Source organism: Tupaia chinensis, unplaced genomic scaffold (genome assembly GCF_000334495.1).
Source record: "Tupaia chinensis unplaced genomic scaffold, TupChi_1.0 Scaffold000221_1, whole genome shotgun sequence".
Taxonomy (NCBI): Eukaryota; Metazoa; Chordata; class Mammalia; order Scandentia; family Tupaiidae; genus Tupaia; species Tupaia belangeri.
Window position 1 is genome coordinate 1,697,727 of NW_006159696.1, and position 18,386 is coordinate 1,716,112.

Below are 18,386 nucleotides of genomic sequence, written 5' to 3' on the forward strand. Positions count from 1 at the left end.
GGGCTGGCGAGCCCATGTCCAGGGGAACCGGCGGCGGCTGCGTCTCTGGTCGGCTTCTCTGGGTGACCACGTTCCCCTTCGCCTCCCCAGACCGGTACCCCAGGGGCCGTGTCCTTGCTGACGCTGACTGACCCCTCACTGAGGCCTCTCAGCCGTGAGGACAGCTGTGTCCGAGGCCTATGGGGGCCCCCAGGAGCCCATGGAACCTGGCACAGGCCTTGGGACCCCGCTATGCCCGCCGTCACACTGTCACTGCAGCTGTGAGTTCTCACGGGTGAGCGAGAACATGAGGACCACAGCTCAGACGCCTACCTCCCGTGATGCACCGACGAGCCATCTCCCAGATGACCAGGCCGAAGCTGTAGATGTCGGCCATGACGTAGGGCTGGAAGTGGTTTTTATTCAGGCTTTCGTCCAGCACTTCCGGAGCCATGTAGCGCTTGGTGCCCACTCTGCTGTTCAAGGGCACATCGACTTCGTTCGTGTCACTGCAACAGGACGAGGGGGAACCAAGATGGTCAGTCGGGCATAGTCTGCATGGTCACGGTGGTGGCGTGCCGCTCAAGAGAAGCTGGGTCGGGGCCGGCAGGTCACGTAGTGGTTAAGATGCCGGACTCCCACGCGGCTGACTGTGGTTCAAGTCAAGCTGGGCGTGTGTGCATGAGTACCCGAAATCCAAAGAGGAAATGAAGGAAAACGCACCGCAACACCACGGTCATTACCCAGGAAGATGATTTCTCGCTGTCTCTGTCTCTGTCTCTCCCTCTGACGAGGACATACGCCCTATAGCAAAAACCTCTAAAAAAATAAATAGAGAGAGAGTAGCTGGACCCAGCCGAGTCACCCTGAAACACACCAGGCATGTGCGTGAGTGCCTGAGAGCCTTCCAGCTGAGAGACTGCAGGAAGGAGGTGTGAGCAGACCCTGTGAGGAGTGCTCCCCTCTCTCAGGTGTGCGAGCATGCTCTATCACGTGTAAACAAAAAGCTGAGCAAAGAAAATATCTTACATTGTTAATGAAAGTTTCTCACACACAATAAATAAGCACGCACACACATGAATACCTATGTACGGTCTTCAAAAGGTTGAGGGGAGGGACCAGCAGTTAGTGTAATGGCTATGTCACTGGACTCCCATGTAGTTGACTGTGGTTGGAGTCCCGGACCTGGTGGCTTAAACTCATGCCGGGCACGTGTGCGTGCATGCCCAAGATCCTGAGAGGAGAATGGAGGAGAAGGGATTGCGGCGTGGCCACCCCCCTGGGGGGGTGATTTCTCACTTTCTATCTCTCTGTCTCTCTCTCTGTCTGGCGAGCGCATGCGCCCTATACCAAAAACCTCTCCCAAAGGAAAAAAAAAAAAAAGTTGAGGGAAAATATGTGTTATGAAAAAGCTCTGCATGGATCTCAGAATTTCTTACACCACAATAAATTGGGGCTTTAATTCCATTTGTCCAAGGACGTTTTGCGTCCCCTCATATCTTCACACGTGTACATCCTCGGGACCAGGTGTGCTGGAAAATGAACTGCCTTTTCGGGCTGAGGAAGTCAGCACACCCGTGCATCCGCGCTGCGTGTGTGACAAACGCCCGGCGGGGCCTGGAGTGCACCGCTCCTGGCACGGCTGGTTGAGCACGCTCTCCTGACTGCCGTCCGCAGCAGAACAGTCAGTCTGAACAGTCACCCTGAACCGGACAGGACGGCAGCTCTCATCCGTCTAGGGCAAGCTTTGTCACGAGGCACGTCTGATACCTCTCTAAGAAAGACGATACCAAAGCTAAGAAAAAGCAGTTCCCACGCGGGAGAGCAAGTGACTAGGAAAACAAATTGAGAGAGGAATCCCTGGCTCTGAGCGCTCCTGACAAGCTGGGCCTTGGGGACACAGGACGACGTGCTCTTGTTTTAAAAACTGGTCAGAGGGCACGCGTGCTGGCCAGAGAGGGACAGGCAGAGAAAGGAGAGGGGAGGGAAAAGGCACCGCCATTTCTTCATCGTGCTGGGGTTTGGGGCACACACGCACACACCCGGATTCATCTGCAGCTGGCCGTGTGGGATCGGGACCCGGCTGCCTTACCCCCAGGCCACGGGGCTGGCCCTGCATCCTCTTCTCACAGGTCCAGTGAGCTCGGTTCTGTCCTTCCTACAGTCTACACAGTCACACGACCATTGCTAATAGTGACTTCGGCTAGTTTTTCAGCCTTTCGGTCAGATTTCAGACTTGAAGACTGGATACGCGGTACTCAGGCCCCAGGTCTGCTGGCACAGGAACTGCTCGCCAGCAAACACGCAGGCCGAGGGTCAACTCCAACAGTCGGGAAAGAAAACGTGTGTGTGTGCTTCTTACCACTATTTCACAGACTAGCGCTTTTATTTTACAACCTGAAATTAGTTCTGTTTTTTAGCTGTCAGAGGGTGCATGCACTTGCCAGAGAGAGATGGAGAGAAAGAGAGAGGGAGAAGTACCCCCCTCTGTGGGGCTCGGCCACACCACAATCCCTCCTTCTTCATTTCTCTACCCCATTGGGATTTTTTTTTTTTTTTTTGAGACGTTTTCGCTATAGGGCACGTGCGCTCGCCAGACAGAGAGAGACATAGAGACAGAAAGTGAGAAGTCACCCCCCCAGGGGGGATGGTCATGCTGCAATCCCTTCTCCTCCATTTTCCCCTCGGGATCCTGGGCACGCACGCACACGCGCCCGACATTAGTTCTAAGTCACCGGGTCCGGGACCTGAACCGCAGTTGACTACGTAGGAATCCAGCGACATAGCCATTATGCTAACTGCTGGTTCCCTATCCCATTGGGATTTTTAAAAAAACCTTATTTATTTCATTTTGCTTATTATTATTTTTAAATTTTCTATAGAGCAGGTGTACTCACCAGAGAGAGAGAGAAAGAGAGAAAGAAAAAAACCAGAAAGCAAGCCAGGTCTGGGACTCAAATTGCAGTCAACTCGTGAGAGTCCGGCACCTTAATCACCTGCTGGCTCTCCACTGAGCTTTTTCAAAAAAAGTTTTTGCTATAGGGCACATGTGCTCACTGGGGAGAAGACAGAGAGACAGACAGAGAAAGGAAGAAATCCCCTTCCCCTCCAGAGGGGATGGCCACCCTGCAATCCCTTCTCCGTTCACCTCTTGGGATTTGGGCCACATATGCACAGGTGCTCAATGTATTCTTCACGCTGCAGTCTGGGACTCACACTGCAGAGTAAGCCGGGTAGGATCCAGACACCGTAACCACCGTGCCCCCAACTGCCCCCGCTGGGATGTGAGGCATGCTGTGTATACACACAGTGTGTCTTTTCAAGCCACCAGGGCTGGGATTCAAATTGTGGTTGGCCATGTGGGATCCAGCTCCCTTAGCCAGTAGGCTATGGGAACAGCCCTGAAATCAACTCTGAAATGTCAAAGGGCGGCCACATTCTAGAGCTTCGGCAACGTCAGAATGGTTTCTATCATTCCTAAACACTTCATACTTTGAATATTTAAAAATATCGACAATGTCAGCTACTAATGAAGAGGCGGCACACTTCTGTCCAGCCAGGAGAGTGTGAAGTGATGGACCTCCCCGGAGGGGCAGTACGCACCACGGCTTCGTACCTACAAACTGTCTCATAGCCCTCATCGGGCACCGTTACAAAGGGCTGCATAAATCCTGCAGAAGCGCTCAGGAGGTAACACACACACATCTCTTCGTTTTCCTTTTTTAATTTGGTAATTTTGCTATAGGGTGCGTGTACCTGCTAGAAAGCCACAGAGAGCGAGGGGAAAGTGAGAAAACACTCCCAGGGTGGATGGCCATGCTGCAATCTCTTCTCCTCCATTCCTTCCAGAGTGCAGGCACGCACGCACATGCACCTGGCATGTTTTTCAAGCTCCCAGTTCTGAGACTAGAACTACAAGTTGGCCATGTAGGATCCAGCCGCCTTAACCACCACGTCACCACCAACTGGTCCAGTGAGAGAGAGAAAACGAAGCCGGCCTCACTGTCCTCGGTCAGATCACAGGATCAGTTACGGAACACCTGTATAATGGAGGTGTGCATCTGCTATAGATAACGAGGAAGACCTCCATGAGCTAGAGTGGAAGGATGTCTAAGACCGCAAAGCAGGAACTCCATTATGATGTACAGTAGGATAGTTTCACAAAGAGAAAAATGAAGAAGCCCAACTATGCACGACACGATCACATGTGAGCGCGTACACGTCCTAGCATCCCAGCCGACACACGCGGGCACCGTCTCTGGGAGATGACAGCCGTCCCAGTACAGCCACAGTGGAAGACGCTCTGCGCACAGCCTGGAACCACGTGGCCCGGGGTCGGCCCGGTCGTACCCGAAGGCAGGCGTGGCAGCTGTGCCTGAAATCCCAGAGACTCAGGCAGGAGAACCGTGAGCTCGGAGTTGGCTGTGCAACACGGAAGACCCGGTCTGCACGGCCAGGAGTGTGTCTGTAGTCCCAGCTGGGAGGGGAACGAGACAGAGATGCCTGTCTGGGATAAAAGGAACCCCACCAGAGGGGCGGAGCCGCTGACCTGTTGAACTTGACGGCGAGGCCCAGGTCGGCGATGCAGCAGCTGCCGTTCCTCTTGATGAGGATGTTCTTGCTCTTCAGGTCGCGATGGGCAATGGCAGGTTTCCCCTGCGTGCCGTAGATCTCCGTGTGGAGGTGGCACAGGCCGCAGGCCGCCGAGTAGGCCAGCTTGAGCAGGGCCCTGGTGTCCAGCGTGGCACACTTGAGGAAGTCATAGAGGGAGCCGTTCTCGTGGTAGTCCGTGATCAGGTACAGCTGCGTCCAGGAGCCGGTGCCTTTAATGTCCGCTGCTATAAAACCTGCCCAGGGAACATGGTTCAAAGGTCACCATCAGAGATGACGAGCAGGGGTCGCGTGTGCTCACTCAGGGCCCTGAGAGTGACTCGGATGTCACGTACAGGTAACAATAATGTAACACTCTGAATGTTACCAAACGTTTCATTTCTATCACTCATAACTTTAACAGCACTTCTGCGACCAACAGCCAACGGATAGTGACTTAGACAATCATCAGACTGACAGGTCACGCATTGTTGTCAATCTACGTGATTCTCTGCTGGCGAAGGCTTTTAATGTCAAAGCGACAAGTGGTAACTAACCCACTGATACTCCACAGAGGCAGCCCCTCGCCGACACCTCCCCACCCTCAGTACCTACTGCACCTGTCTTCTTGGTCCAGCTCGCGGACCAGGTCCAATCCTGCCCTCCCTCCCTTCTCCTTCCACTCTGGTCAGCCCTTAAGAAAAGGTCAAGGAGAGCTGCCCTGGGTCTAAGTGTCCCTATAAGTCATGTCCACCTGGACGATGTCAAGGAGACCCTGCCTGGCAAGAGGGCATTCTGTGATGTAATCAAGTTAAAATGAGGTCGTCTGTGTCTAGGGTGGGCCTAACTTACGAGGTCGTCTGTGACTAGGGTGCGCCTAACTTACGAGGTTGTCTGTGACTAGCTAGAGTGGGCCTACCTAACTTACGAGGTCGTCTGCAATTAGGCCTAATCTGATGACTGGTGTCTGTACGAGATGAAATGCGGACACAGGCACATGGGGAGAATGCCCGTGGTGACAGACACTGCCTCGAGTGTGGTCTACAGGCTGAGAAACACCAAAGACGGCTGGCACCCACCAGTAGCCAGGAAGAGGCAATGAAGGAACCTCCTCCAGAGCCTGCAGAGAGGGCGTGGCCCTGCCACCATGGGTTCTAAACTTTCAGTCTCCAACACTGCCAGAGGGAGCCCGTTTTAGGCCAGCCAGCTGATGGTACTGTGTTCAGGCCCCACTAACCTCAGTGCCGACCACGCGCCTGGCAACGCAGCCTCTGAACTAACAGGCAGGGAGAGGGCTGAGAAAACAAAGCCCGGGGAAGCCAGGTCAGCTCCCGCCCCGTCGTGTCCAGTCACACCTGCGGTGGGAGCCTCGTGACCAGGGGAGGGGAGGAACACAGAGTCAGCCCGTCTACGAAGCTCCGGGTCACTGAACTTACAAAAGGCTAAAGGTGTCTGTAGCTAAAATCACCCCAGAGAGGTGCCTAACCACCGATGAGAGACTGCTCCACTGCTGCCTGGGCGAGCCCGGTGCCCTGGCATCACTTCCCTGCGCTGTCCTCCACCAGCTTCTGCCGGGCTTCTCGCAGCCGAGCGCACAGCTGACCCCGGACGCTCGCGAGCCACCTGCCTTCCCCGACCTGACAGAAAAGGACGTGGTGAGACCACTGTCTACCCACCGAGGATGTTCTCATGGCGCATTAGCACAGTCTGGTAGATTTCCGTTTCTCGAAACCAGCTCGCTTCTTCCGTGGTAAAAAACACCTTCACTGCCACTTTCTCACCACGCCATTTACCCATCCACACTTCTCCATATCGGCCTTTACCAACTTGCCGGACCATCTGAATCTGTTTGGCAATAGTTCGCTGAACCTTTACACAAAAACGTAAAAAAGTTTTGAACAAAAAGAACCTATTAAGACTGAGGAGGTGTCTAACAGTCCACCCAACCACCCCAGAGTTAAAGCTTACACGGTGTTTTTAAAAAGATGAAATAGTGCACCACGTATTAGGAAACCAAACTAGGTCAGCCGATGCAGCAGTGTGCTGCCAGGGCATCACAACCACTCCCTCCCAGGACGCCCGGCCGAGGGTGTTCTCTTCCCCGCAGAGCCAGGTTTTAGCCACCGGACTGCTCTGGGCAACAGACAGTAGCAAAGTGATGCAAGTGCGGGCCCGACAACCTGACTGCGCACTGGGGTTTATTTCTCGATATTTTAGATGATACCTGGACCATCACCTCACACCTGCGACCTGATACACTGACTCGCTGCAGCAGTCACGCTGTGCCGTTCTTCAGGCTGTCTGCGTCAATCTTCACACTGCCTGCTGTTTTACTGCAGACAGTTCTACCTGTCAAGCTCAATTACTGAATTACTTAATTCGTTACATTTTAAAATTAGGAATCAATGTGTTTACTTTCAACGCCTCAAAACCTATCTAGATAGTGTTACTGTAAGGGTCCGTTCAAATGGAGTTCTCTTAGCCCATCAATCTATTGTCATATTAGAATGACTTATAACTCCCTTTAAAATGGCCTTATTGAGCTGTCCCCAGCAACACGGCACCGTATGGAGGGAAGTGTCCTCTTTATGATGACCTGCAGGGAGGAAACCCTCTCGTGTCAGCATCTCGGAGAGTTAACTTCCCCCAACTCGCCAGCCTGAACTTAGAGATGCAAGGACCGCCAGGCCGGACTCCGCCCGCAGGCTGGTAGGACGCCTAGAGCAGACCTGGCTTACTCTCGCAGCTCCGCAGGGCCATGTGGCCTCGCTGCTATCACACAGGCTCGGCCCTCAGTAAGTCCAGGACTTCTCTCCTAACCTGGCTTCGGGCTCTTATTTGCCTGTTCTATTTTTCTTACCTCTAACTAATTTCATCATTATTGTATCATATGCATCTTCATGAAAAAGAAAAACGTGTCCCGTATTATCCCGTCACCTGCACTGCGTGGTCCCTCAGCACATGCGGACACACGCTACATCAACACGTAGTTCGCGTTTAGGTGGAATTTGAACTCACCAACAAAGGCAGGCCGGACCCACTGCCAGAACTCTGCGACTGGTCGATGAGGTCTTTCAGGGATTCCCCGACTGGGATGAACGCTTCATCCTGTTCTAAGTCACGATTGTATCGACGTCTGCTCGAGATGGTCTTGCAGTAATGCCTGTTTAAAAGGCAGAAAATGATCGTGTTATAATCCTGAAACTATTAAAATCAAGATAAGAAAACGCTGGAAGATCTGGACCATCATCCTCCCTTAGAGAGAACCACGCCCAGCTGGTCCCATCACAGGGTCACACCCTCTGCTCAGACGGGGTGGAAACGGAGTCAACGGGGCAGTCCTGGGTCATGGTAAAATGAGATGGGTGTGATGCACTGGTGAGTGAGAGAAACACACCAGCAGCATACAAAGCGTCGCTCCAGCTAGAAGAACGGCAACCTCGTGTCCTCACGTGTCTCAAGGATGGGACACACCGCTCTGGGTCATCACTTCCCGCTGAGCGCATTATCAGGCTGCCGGGAAGGTGCCGTATTTTCCTCTAATTTTCTATGCAAAAATGCGTCATGACATTCCCAAAGACCCCGTATTTCCTTTGGAATTTATAACTGCTTTTATATTAAAATGAATAAATACACAGCCATTTTAAAAAAGGAAAGAGGAGTTTACAGGAAAAAAGTTCCCTTAATTAGTTCTGATATTTTTAAAGGCTTCCCTTTTAAAAATTCCTAATGATGAAATATATCAAGCACACAGGAAGATAGACATTACTTTAATTGGCACCCGTGTCTAGATGATTTACACTTAATAAATGTTCACATGTTTAGATGCATGCAGGTGCACCCACCATGGTTTTTAAGTTGCTGGGTCCAAGACTCAAACTTCGGAGTCAGCCGCCTTAATCCCCATGCCACCTGCTGGTCCCCACGTCCCACCTTTGAACCCAGAAGGAAAACCACTCTCTGAAGGGGGTTACCGCCTTCCTGCTCCCTCTATTCTTTCATTGTGCGTGTCGATATTCATAAATACTATCACTGCTCAATGTACAAATGTATTAAAGTGCACATTCTATTAAGATTTTCTATCTTGCTTTAAAAACCAAACTTCTACTGTACACATTTATCTACGTTGACACACGCAAAAAAACAGCTCGTCCTTACTCTGCTGAGTGTGTCGTGACCCGTTATTTGACACAATTTACCGACAGCTGCAGTTCAGATTTTCCCACAACTACACGAATATAAACGGTGCCAGGAGAGACACTGGCATCTCGCCTTGTGCAGATGTGTGGCTTCCTGAAGAAGGTAAATACACCTTCATTTACACGTATCATCGAAGTGCGCTTCAGCGTGGGACAATTTATACTCCTACCCACAGTGCAATCTCACGACGTCCACTCCCCCACATTCCAACCCAAAGTCCAAACTCTACGCTTTGCAACCTCTGTGGGCCTGAGGGTAGGAAACAGAGCCTTCTTTGAATGTGCTTTTTCTTGATTACTAGTGAGGGCGGTTAAGGTGGCTAAACTCCCGCACAGGATTGACTGTGGCTCAATCCTGGACCTGGTGCTTGAAAATCACACAGGGTACAAAAAACAAACAAACAAACAAAAGGGACCAGCAGTTAGCATAATGGCTATGTCGCTGGACTCCCACGTAGTTGACTGCGGTTCGCGTCCCGGACCCGGTGGCTTGAGACTCACACCGGGCGCGTGTGCATGTGTGCCCAAGATCCTGAGAGGAGAATGGAGAAGGGACTGCGACATGTCCATCCCCCCTCAGGGGTGATTTCTCGCTTTCTGTCTCTTTGTCTCTGTCTGGCAAGCGCACGCGCCCTATAGCAAAAACTCCCCCCCCCCAAAAAAAAAAAACACACACAGGGTGCGTATATGTACGTGCCCCAGATTCCAGGAGAAGGGACTGTGGGGTGGCCAGCTCCTCTGGGGGGCGATTTCTCACTTTCCCTCTGAATGGCCTCTTTCCGTCTCTCTCTGGTGAGCGCACATGCCTGTGGCAAAAATCTTTTTTTTTTTTTTGAGAAGTTTTTGCTATAGGGCTGTGCGCTTGCCAGACAGAAGGAGAGAGACAGAGAGACAGAAAACGAGAAGTCACCCCCCAGGGGGGATGGCCACGCCGCAATCCCTTCTCCTCCATTCTCCTCTCGGGATCTTGGGCACGCACACACACGCGCCCAGTGTGAGTTCTAAGCCACCGGGTCTGGGACGTGAACCGTGGTCGACTACGTGGGAGTCCAGCAACATAGCCATTACGCTAACTGCTGGACCCCCTGTAGCAAAAATCTTTAAAAAATAAATAAAGTAAAGTAAAAAGGTAAAGAAGAAAACCACACTGGACGCTGTGTGCATGCTGGGAAGAAGCAGTGGAAGGACTATAATGTCACCACGCCCAGACGGGTGCTTTCTCACTGCCCAGCACTCGGGCCCCCCCGGCAGTAAAAATAAAACCACATGTTCATTGTTTTTTTTGCCTATTTGCCCACTAAGCTGCCTAGGCTGTTTTTCTCCTGAATTTACAGAGGCCATTTATATTCAAGCAGCCCTTTGTATGTGAGCTGCCAATATTCTTCACTACAATCTGTTTTATGACCGTTTATAGTGGATTTCCACTAAACACAGATGTCTTATTTTTATGTAATTGACTTTTTTTTTTTGAGAGAGAGATTTTTGCTCTAAGGTGCATGCACTCACTGGACAGAGAGAGACAGAGAGACAGAAAGTGAGAAATAACCCCTTGGGAAGATGGCCATGCCTCAATTCTTTTTTCTCCATTCTGCTCTTGGGATCTTGGGCACACATGCACACATGCCTGGTGTGAGTTTTTTAAGTCTCCAGGTTCGGAACTTGAACAGTGGCCAACTATGTGGGAGCCCAGCGACGTAACCATTATGCCATCTGCTGGTCCTGACACTATTTTTTTCTTAAAGAATTATTTTATTTAACTTCATTATTTTTTTTTAATTTGACCAGAGAGGGACTGAGTGGGGGGAGGAGGCGATGAGAAAGCAAGCCACCAGGTCTGGGAATTGAACCGCAGTCCAGAGCCCTTAACCACCATGCCACCTGCTGTCTCCTGTAATTGATACTCTTCATCTGATCTTCTGTTATCTTAGTTTTTAGTTCTTATTTTGCTTTGTATTTTTTTTCAAGTTTTGTTTCAGACTCAGAAAATTGTCTTCTAAACTGAGATGATCGTTTTTTAATTCTTCCTTTTTTACTAGTATGTGAACCATTTTTAAACTTTATATTTACAGTTTGATTTGGCTAAAGTTTATTTCCATGTAGCTATCTGTTCCCACCAACTCCATTTACTGAATCACCTGTCATTTCCTCAGTGACCCAAAATGTTACCTTCGGCGCATAATGAATTTCTCTAGCACTCGGGTTTACTAGCCTGTCACTGGTCTCACTACGTCACGACAGTGTGATAACGCCTTGTCAGCGAAGTCCACATCTAGCAGAGGTGGGCTGCTCCTACTACTCTTCTTTTTTGGCAACTATCTTCTGAAGCCCTAAATACATACAATTCTGAAGCCCCAAGTTATAAAAAACTATAAAGCAGTTGGTTTCTTATCTTAGAACAGGACATGAAAATTCAGATATAAGGGAACCAGCAATTAGCGCAATGGCTATGTCGCTGGACTCCCACATAGTCGACCGCAGTTTGCGTCCCAGACCCGGTGGCTTAAAACTCACGCCGGGCACGTGTGCGTGCGTGCCCAAGATCCTGAGAGGAGAATGGAGGAGAAGGGATTGCGGCGTGACCATCCCCCCTGGGGGGTGATTTCTCGCTTTCTGTCTCTATGTCTCTCTGTCTGTCTGGCGAGCGCACACACTCTATAGTGAAAATCTCTCCAAAGAAAAAAATTCAGATATAAGAAAGCTCTTTATTCCATAAATGAGGAAATCATTAAGTATTCATGGACTTACGAACAACATAAAATTGCGTCAAATTAATTAATTGGTGAAATTAATCAATTAATTAGTAAAATCCTCCTTCCCCCTGAGAAAACTGTGATCCAGGTAAGTGAAGGAGACACGACCAGAGGAACAGACTAGTGATTTCTGAATTGTAAATACCAGTCAGTGGCTTCTGCCTACTGGTTCCTCAAAAGACAAACTTATTATTTATTTATTTATTTAATTCCATTTGTTGTTGTTATTATTATTGTTATTGTCAATTTGACCAGAGAGAAGGAGAAAGGGAAAGCGAGAAAGCAAGCCACCAGGTCCAGGAAGAAAACAAACCGTGAGTTCTGGCCGTGAGGGAACCCATCATCCTCAACCACCACGCCCCCTGCCGGCCCCCTGCCTGCTGGTTTCAAAAGCACTCGCTGCTCTCTAATACCCAACAGACCCGTCTGTGTGGACGCAAACGCCCTCTTACTTGTAACAGAAGCAGCTGGAAAAGATGGTCATAGCGATCACGCAGACAGCCATGGAGATGAGGACGACCAGCCACCGGACGCTGCCGTCGAGAAAGGGGTCTGCGAACAGGAGCACAGGGAGGGCCAGGTCACCTTCCTCACACCCTGCACAGGACATCACAGCCCACAGCCCACACTCTGGGCCATCCAGGGGAACCGTGTCCCCGGAGTACGGCCCGGCTCCTCCCGCTCACCTACCCATGACCACCGGGGGCAGGGTGGGCTGCAGGTACTGGTTACACAGGTTGGTCCGACAGCACTCGATGGTCCGGCGGAGCTGGGCTTTCGGCGAATCCTAGGGGAAGAGTGATGGTGACGTTAGCAGTGGCTTGCTTCGTTACATCGACGGCAACTGCTTTAGTATTTGCAAAATATAATTTCTCATTCAGGGAGTGAAAAGCACCTGCAAATTTTATGTGTAAAAAAGATAACTGAAAAATTTAAATTTGTGCGAAAATAATGCTGTAAAGACTAAAAAGTGTTTTTTTTTTTTTAAGGAGAACATAGATGAGGAGGCCATCAGAAAGTTCATAGTAAGTGGAAATGATGAAAAAAAAAAAAACTATAAATGGATTTAAATATTTTTGCCTCAAAATAAACTTAGACTTTAGCTTCATTTTTCCCCAAGTAGCTGGGACCACAGGCGGACCACAGAGCTGACTTTCAGGCTGGGCTGGGACCTGAGCCCGAGTCTCCCAGGTGGCCTCGGCCCGCCAAGCAACACCCCCTCACTCTGCGAGTAAGTGTGACAATACCATTTTGTTTTGTTTTGTTTTGTTTTGTTTTGTTTTGTTTTTGGAGAGGTTTTCACTATAGGGCGCGTGCGCTCGCCAGACAGATAGAGACATAGAGACAGAAAGCGAGAAATCACCCCCCAGGGGGGATGGTCACGCCGCAATCCCTTCTCCTCCATTCTCCTCTCGGGATCTTGGGCACGCACGCACACGCGCCCGGCGTGAGTTTCAAGCCACCAGGTCTGGGACGAGAACCGCGGTCGACTACATGGGAGTCCAGCGACATAGCCATTACGCCAACTGCTGGTTGCCACAAAATCATTTTTTGAAACCATTAACTGAGGATAATTTACAAAGTGCTTAAAAGTAAAACGATTTGGAACTTCAGCTACCACAGGCACATTGCCTGGATTAAGAGCTAAGCTTCCCCAAATGTCTGGTCCCACGAACACACAGCAACAGGCACACCAGGAGCGTTTCTACAGAGGGAAGCAACACTCCTCGGGCCCATCTCATGTCGTGGGCTCCCAACCCGCTCTCACCTTGCACTGAAAATCCGATCCTTCGTACTTCATGCACCCTGAAGCTAAGGTGGTCTCTCCCTGGTCATCCTCTTCTATGATGGCAAAGCAGTGTCCATTAGTTCTGAAGAAGGAAAAACAACACAACGTCACACCAGAGTCCTGACGAAGCCTGGGTTTCACAGACACTGATGGCCTTCAGGACCTCCTGCTCTGAGTGAGAACTGCATTCACGAGTGATTTACTGGCGAAGCTAGGAATGCTTCAGGGCAATGACAGATGTACATGAACCAGGATCTGCACAGCCAATGAGTCCTGTATCAAGTGGAAATGATTTCTGTTAAACAAACCTTCCAAATACATGTCCCATGTCATATAACTTCTCTTCTAACCAGAACCATGTGCTCATAGGAAGCTGACTTATAAAGTTGACCAAACAAATAACCATAGTGTTTTGAACACATTTTTACACAAAAAATTTTCCTTTTTAGAGAGATTTTTGCTATAGGACATGTGTGCTTGTCGGAGAGACAGAGAGCGAGAAGTCAAGCGCCCTCCAAGGGTAATGGCCATGCCACAATCCCTGCTCCTCCATTTGCTTCTCGGGATTTGGGGCACACATGCACACGCGCCTGGCCTGAGTTTTAAGCCACTGGGTCCTGGACTAGAACAGAGGTCGACTATGTGAAAGTCCAGTGAAGTAACCGTTACACCATTTGCTGGTCCCTACACAAAATAGTTTTTTGAAAAAAATATGTCATGGGACCAGCAGTTAGCGTAATGGCTATGTCGCTGGACACCCACGTAGTCGACCGCGATTCGTGTCCCGGACCCGGTGGCTTAAAACTCACGCTGGGCGCATGTGCGTGTGTGCCCAAGATCCCGAGAGGAGAATGGAGAAGGGATTGTGGCATGGCCATTCCCCCTGGGGGGTGATTTCTCGCTTTCTGTCTCTCTGTCTCTCTCTGTCTGGTGAACGCACGTGCCCTATAGCAAAAACCTCTCCACAAAAAGAAAAAGAAAAAATATGTCATGACTTTTCCAACAACTTAACAGATAAAAGCAAACTTTTCTGTGAAACACACCAACTGACTCGATGACAAAAGCATATTTAGGAAGAACAGACTTGGTCAAGGTCACAAAAGACGATTCTTACTTCCTGTAACGGGCACACAGGGAGCACTCGGAATAAGCTTTCAGAAATATACTGGTATGTACTGAAACATCATCTCCTATAGCCACCTTGACAACAGCGGGTCTGGAGGAACCGTCTGCACGTCTCCCTGCTATCCGTGGCCCGTGTGCGGCTCCTACTCCCCAGTACGCATCGACACCAGTGTGCCACGCGGCTCTGCAGACGAGAGTCTGGCTTTTGAAAAGTGACGTGGTGACACAGCCAGGATAACACGTCCGAGCTGGTGCGGAATGCACACGGCCTCCTGCTGTGTCCCCGCTGACCAGCACCAGGGCCACGCCACACACACAGTCCACGCCCTGTGTCTGGATCATCCGAAGAGCACATGATTATGTAGAAAGTACGAAATGTGGCATTCACTGTAAACACTGATGAGACTGAGTTGTTCGGAAACTGCTGCTTTTTGGGGGCGGTCTTGTACGTCAATTCTTCAATGTCCCCAAAGAATATTGAATAGAATTACATGATCTTTTATAAGAAGAGTTCTGTGTTCACAACTTAAAGAGTAAACCAGTTATGTAAATTGGAATCAAAGTGAGGAATTCTTAGGTAAGAAAATAACATAAAATTAATTATCCCAATATCATTCTATGTATCTGTAAAATATTTCTACCAGTTAAGAAGTGAGGCAGTTGTGGGCAAAGCTTTGGTTTAGTTTTGGTAGTCTCTTAAGTTTTCTGCAATAACCATCAATGACTTTACGATGGAACGTCACTGAACAGGGTCAGTAGATGGCATGACGTTAAGGCACCGGGTCCCACATGAGAAACTGCACGGCTAGAGCCCTGGACCTGCTGGCCTGACAATTACACCAGGTGTACGCACGCCCAAAACCCCGAGAGGGGACTGGGGAGGGGACTGTGCGGGGCCACCCCATCCCGGGGCTGATTTCTCACTTTCTCGCTCGCTCTAGTGAACGCCCATGCCCTGAAGCAAAAACTTACAAGAAAAAAAAAGCTTAGGAAAAAAAACAATGAATAAACTAAAAATACTAGGTGAATGACAGATTCCTTCTTTTGTTTTTAAGATGCTGTGCTGTGACAGAACTTGAATAAAGTAATCATCGGCCACTCCACAGTAATAATGTCCCTATACATAAAACAAGAAGCTCTTCTGTTCTTCGGAAAGCTAGTACATGAATATTTAAAGAAAACAAAACTCAGACAACCCTAATAATTCTTAAAATAGTACCAAATGCAACTCGGACACAGTCCACGCCCTGTGTCTGGATCATCCGAAGAGCACATGATTATGTAGAAAGTACGAAATGTGGCATTCACTGTAAACACTGATGAGACTGAGTTGTTCGGAAACTGCTGCTTTTTGGGGGCGGTCTTGTACGTCAATTCTTCAATGTCCCCAAAGAATATTGAATAGAATTACATGATCTTTTATAAGAAGAGTTCTGTGTTCACAACTTAAAGAGTAAACCAGTTATGTAAATTGGAATCAAAGTGAGGAATTCTTAGGTAAGAAAATAACATAAAATTAATTATCCCAATATCATTCTATGTATCTGTAAAATATTTCTACCAGTTAAGAAGTGAGGCAGTTGTGGGCAAAGCTTTGGTTTAGTTTTGGTAGTCTCTTAAGTTTTCTGCAATAACCATCAATGACTTTACGATGGAACGTCACTGAACAGGGTCAGTAGATGGCATGACGTTAAGGCACCGGGTCCCACATGAGAAACTGCACGGCTAGAGCCCTGGACCTGCTGGCCTGGCAATTACACCAGGTGTACGCACGCCCAAAACCCCGAGAGGGGACTGGGGAGGGGACTGTGCGGGGCCACCCCATCCCGGGGCTGATTTCTCACTTTCTCGCTCGCTCTAGTGAACGCCCATGCCCTGAAGCAAAAACTTACAAGAAAAAAAAAGCTTAGGAAAAAAAACAATGAATAAACTAAAAATACTAGGTGAATGACAGATTCCTTCTTTTGTTTTTAAGATGCTGTGCTGTGACAGAACTTGAATAAAGTAATCATCGGCCACTCCACAGTAATAATGTCCCTATACATAAAACAAGAAGCTCTTCTGTTCTTCGGAAAGCTAGTACATGAATATTTAAAGAAAACAAAACTCAGACAACCCTAATAATTCTTAAAATAGTACCAAATGCAACTCGGCTCCCCTACCTCTTACCGTGGACGGCATAAAATACTCACATGCACGTGTTGTTAATAGCGTCGTCCGGGCAGTGTCCTGAGCAGTAGCACTTTAAAAAAGGCAAGGTGTCCTCCGGTGCTAAGGTGACCCCACGCTCAGACTTCTTCTGCTCAGAGTCGGCCTTCCCCCCGCTGCCGTGGAGCATGCTGTCTAGGTTCTGCCCTGCATCCAAACACAAATTCTGTAAATGGTCATTTCTGAAAAGCAAATCGCTTGATCACACTTTCAATGAGAAAAAGGTTCTAAGTTTTCTTATCACAATCACAGCTAATGTGTTTAATCAAGATACTCAGACTTCAGGGAAGGCTGAGCTTGGTTTCAATAAAAAAAATACAAATTATAATTCTTCCTTAACATTTTGGTTCAAAACTTGTGACTCACTTTAAAAAAAATAGCCATTTGTGCCTCTGTATGGAAAAGGAGTTACTAAGCATCTTGCTTTGGACTAGAACAGCTTATGCTTAGGAAAGGGAACTGAGCGCACAGGGACCCATCATACTATCTGGAGTCTCATCTCAAGGTCATTGTTGAATCCAGACCACGCTGCCAGAAACAGAGGGTTACTGGAAGGTGGCAGTTAGCTCTCGGAAGCAGAACCGGGCTCTCCACTGGCGTTGTGTGGCCTCGAGTGACAGACCCTGTCCTGTCCGAGCCGGGGCCTTCCAGGCTGGAAGCAGAAGAGGACTCAAAGCAATGGTCCCAGTAATTCCTTCCTCCCGAGTCAGCGGAAATAAGCGGGCCATTCCCCGTGAGTCGCTCTCAAAGGAATGAACAGTAGAGCCAAATGGGTAAGGGGAGGCGCATGTGTTTCATTAGAAATGCTAAATAAGGTTGTTCAAGGGGCCGGCAAGTGGTGTGGTGGTTAAGGACCCTGGACTCCCACATGGCCGACCGTGGTTCGAGTCCTGGATCTGGTGACTCTCTATCTCCCTCTCTGGTCAAATTAAAGTAAGTAAAGAAATGAAGTTAACTAAAAAAGAATTCTTTTTTAAAAAATAAGGCTGTTTAAGACATATTAGACTAGATTCCAAGCTCAGCCATATTGATGAGATGAGATAAGCTACTGAAAGGAGGGGAAAAAATAATATCTATGTACACACAGATGCCAGGGAAAGATTGTGCTGCTAATAAATACTTAGCAATTCCAATGCTTTAATTTTAAGAATCTTTATTTTTTTAAGGTTATTTCCCCCCCATAGGGTGCATGCATTTGCTGGAGAGAGACAGAAAGAAAAGTGGAAAATCACCCCCCAGGGGGACGGCCACACTGCAATCCCTTCTCTTCCATTCTCCTCTTAGGGTTTTGGGCTTCCATGCACATTGCCCGGCATGATTTCAGGCTGCTGGATACGAGACGCCAACTGTGTCGGCCATCTGGGAGCCCAGCGCCTGAACCACCACGCCACCTGCTGGCCCAAAGATCTTCATTTTCTTATGCTGAATACTGAGTAAAGGATTCACAACTCCAAGAGCGCTTTTGGATAGAAACACACCAGGGAGAAAACGCTTTAAAGGAAGATGGAAGTTTGTACATAGGTGTGTCACCTGTCCCCGCACCACCGCTCTCCCATCCTATCTACTGGTGGAGTGTTCTGTCAACCCTCTCAGACGCCATTTACGAGAAGAACGTCAACTGTGAAAAATGTGCGGGAGGTGGGGACAGGAGGACGGAGACCTGCTGCCAGGACACGCGGAGACTGGACTAGGGTGTGCGCTGGTCTACCCCAGCCCAGTTTGTAGGGGACCTTGGGCAGGCCACGA

At 49.1% G+C, this 18,386-nt stretch overlaps 1 protein-coding gene across 1 annotated transcript in view; it reads right to left on the reverse strand.

Annotated features, from left to right (window-relative positions):
- The window catches only part of BMPR1A (bone morphogenetic protein receptor type 1A), a 55,091-nt gene that overhangs the window by 2,616 nt on the left and 34,089 nt on the right, over window positions 1–18,386 (reverse strand). The window contains exons 4-11 of the mRNA XM_006147755.3: window positions 16,625–16,787; window positions 13,287–13,389; window positions 12,209–12,305; window positions 11,971–12,070; window positions 7,588–7,732; window positions 6,246–6,438; window positions 4,529–4,826; window positions 313–488 (exon numbers count right to left, since the gene is read on the reverse strand). Coding sequence (XP_006147817.1) covers window positions 313–488; window positions 4,529–4,826; window positions 6,246–6,438; window positions 7,588–7,732; window positions 11,971–12,070; window positions 12,209–12,305; window positions 13,287–13,389; window positions 16,625–16,787 — 1,275 coding nt within the window. The remainder of the gene's footprint in view (window positions 1–312; window positions 489–4,528; window positions 4,827–6,245; window positions 6,439–7,587; window positions 7,733–11,970; window positions 12,071–12,208; window positions 12,306–13,286; window positions 13,390–16,624; window positions 16,788–18,386) is intronic.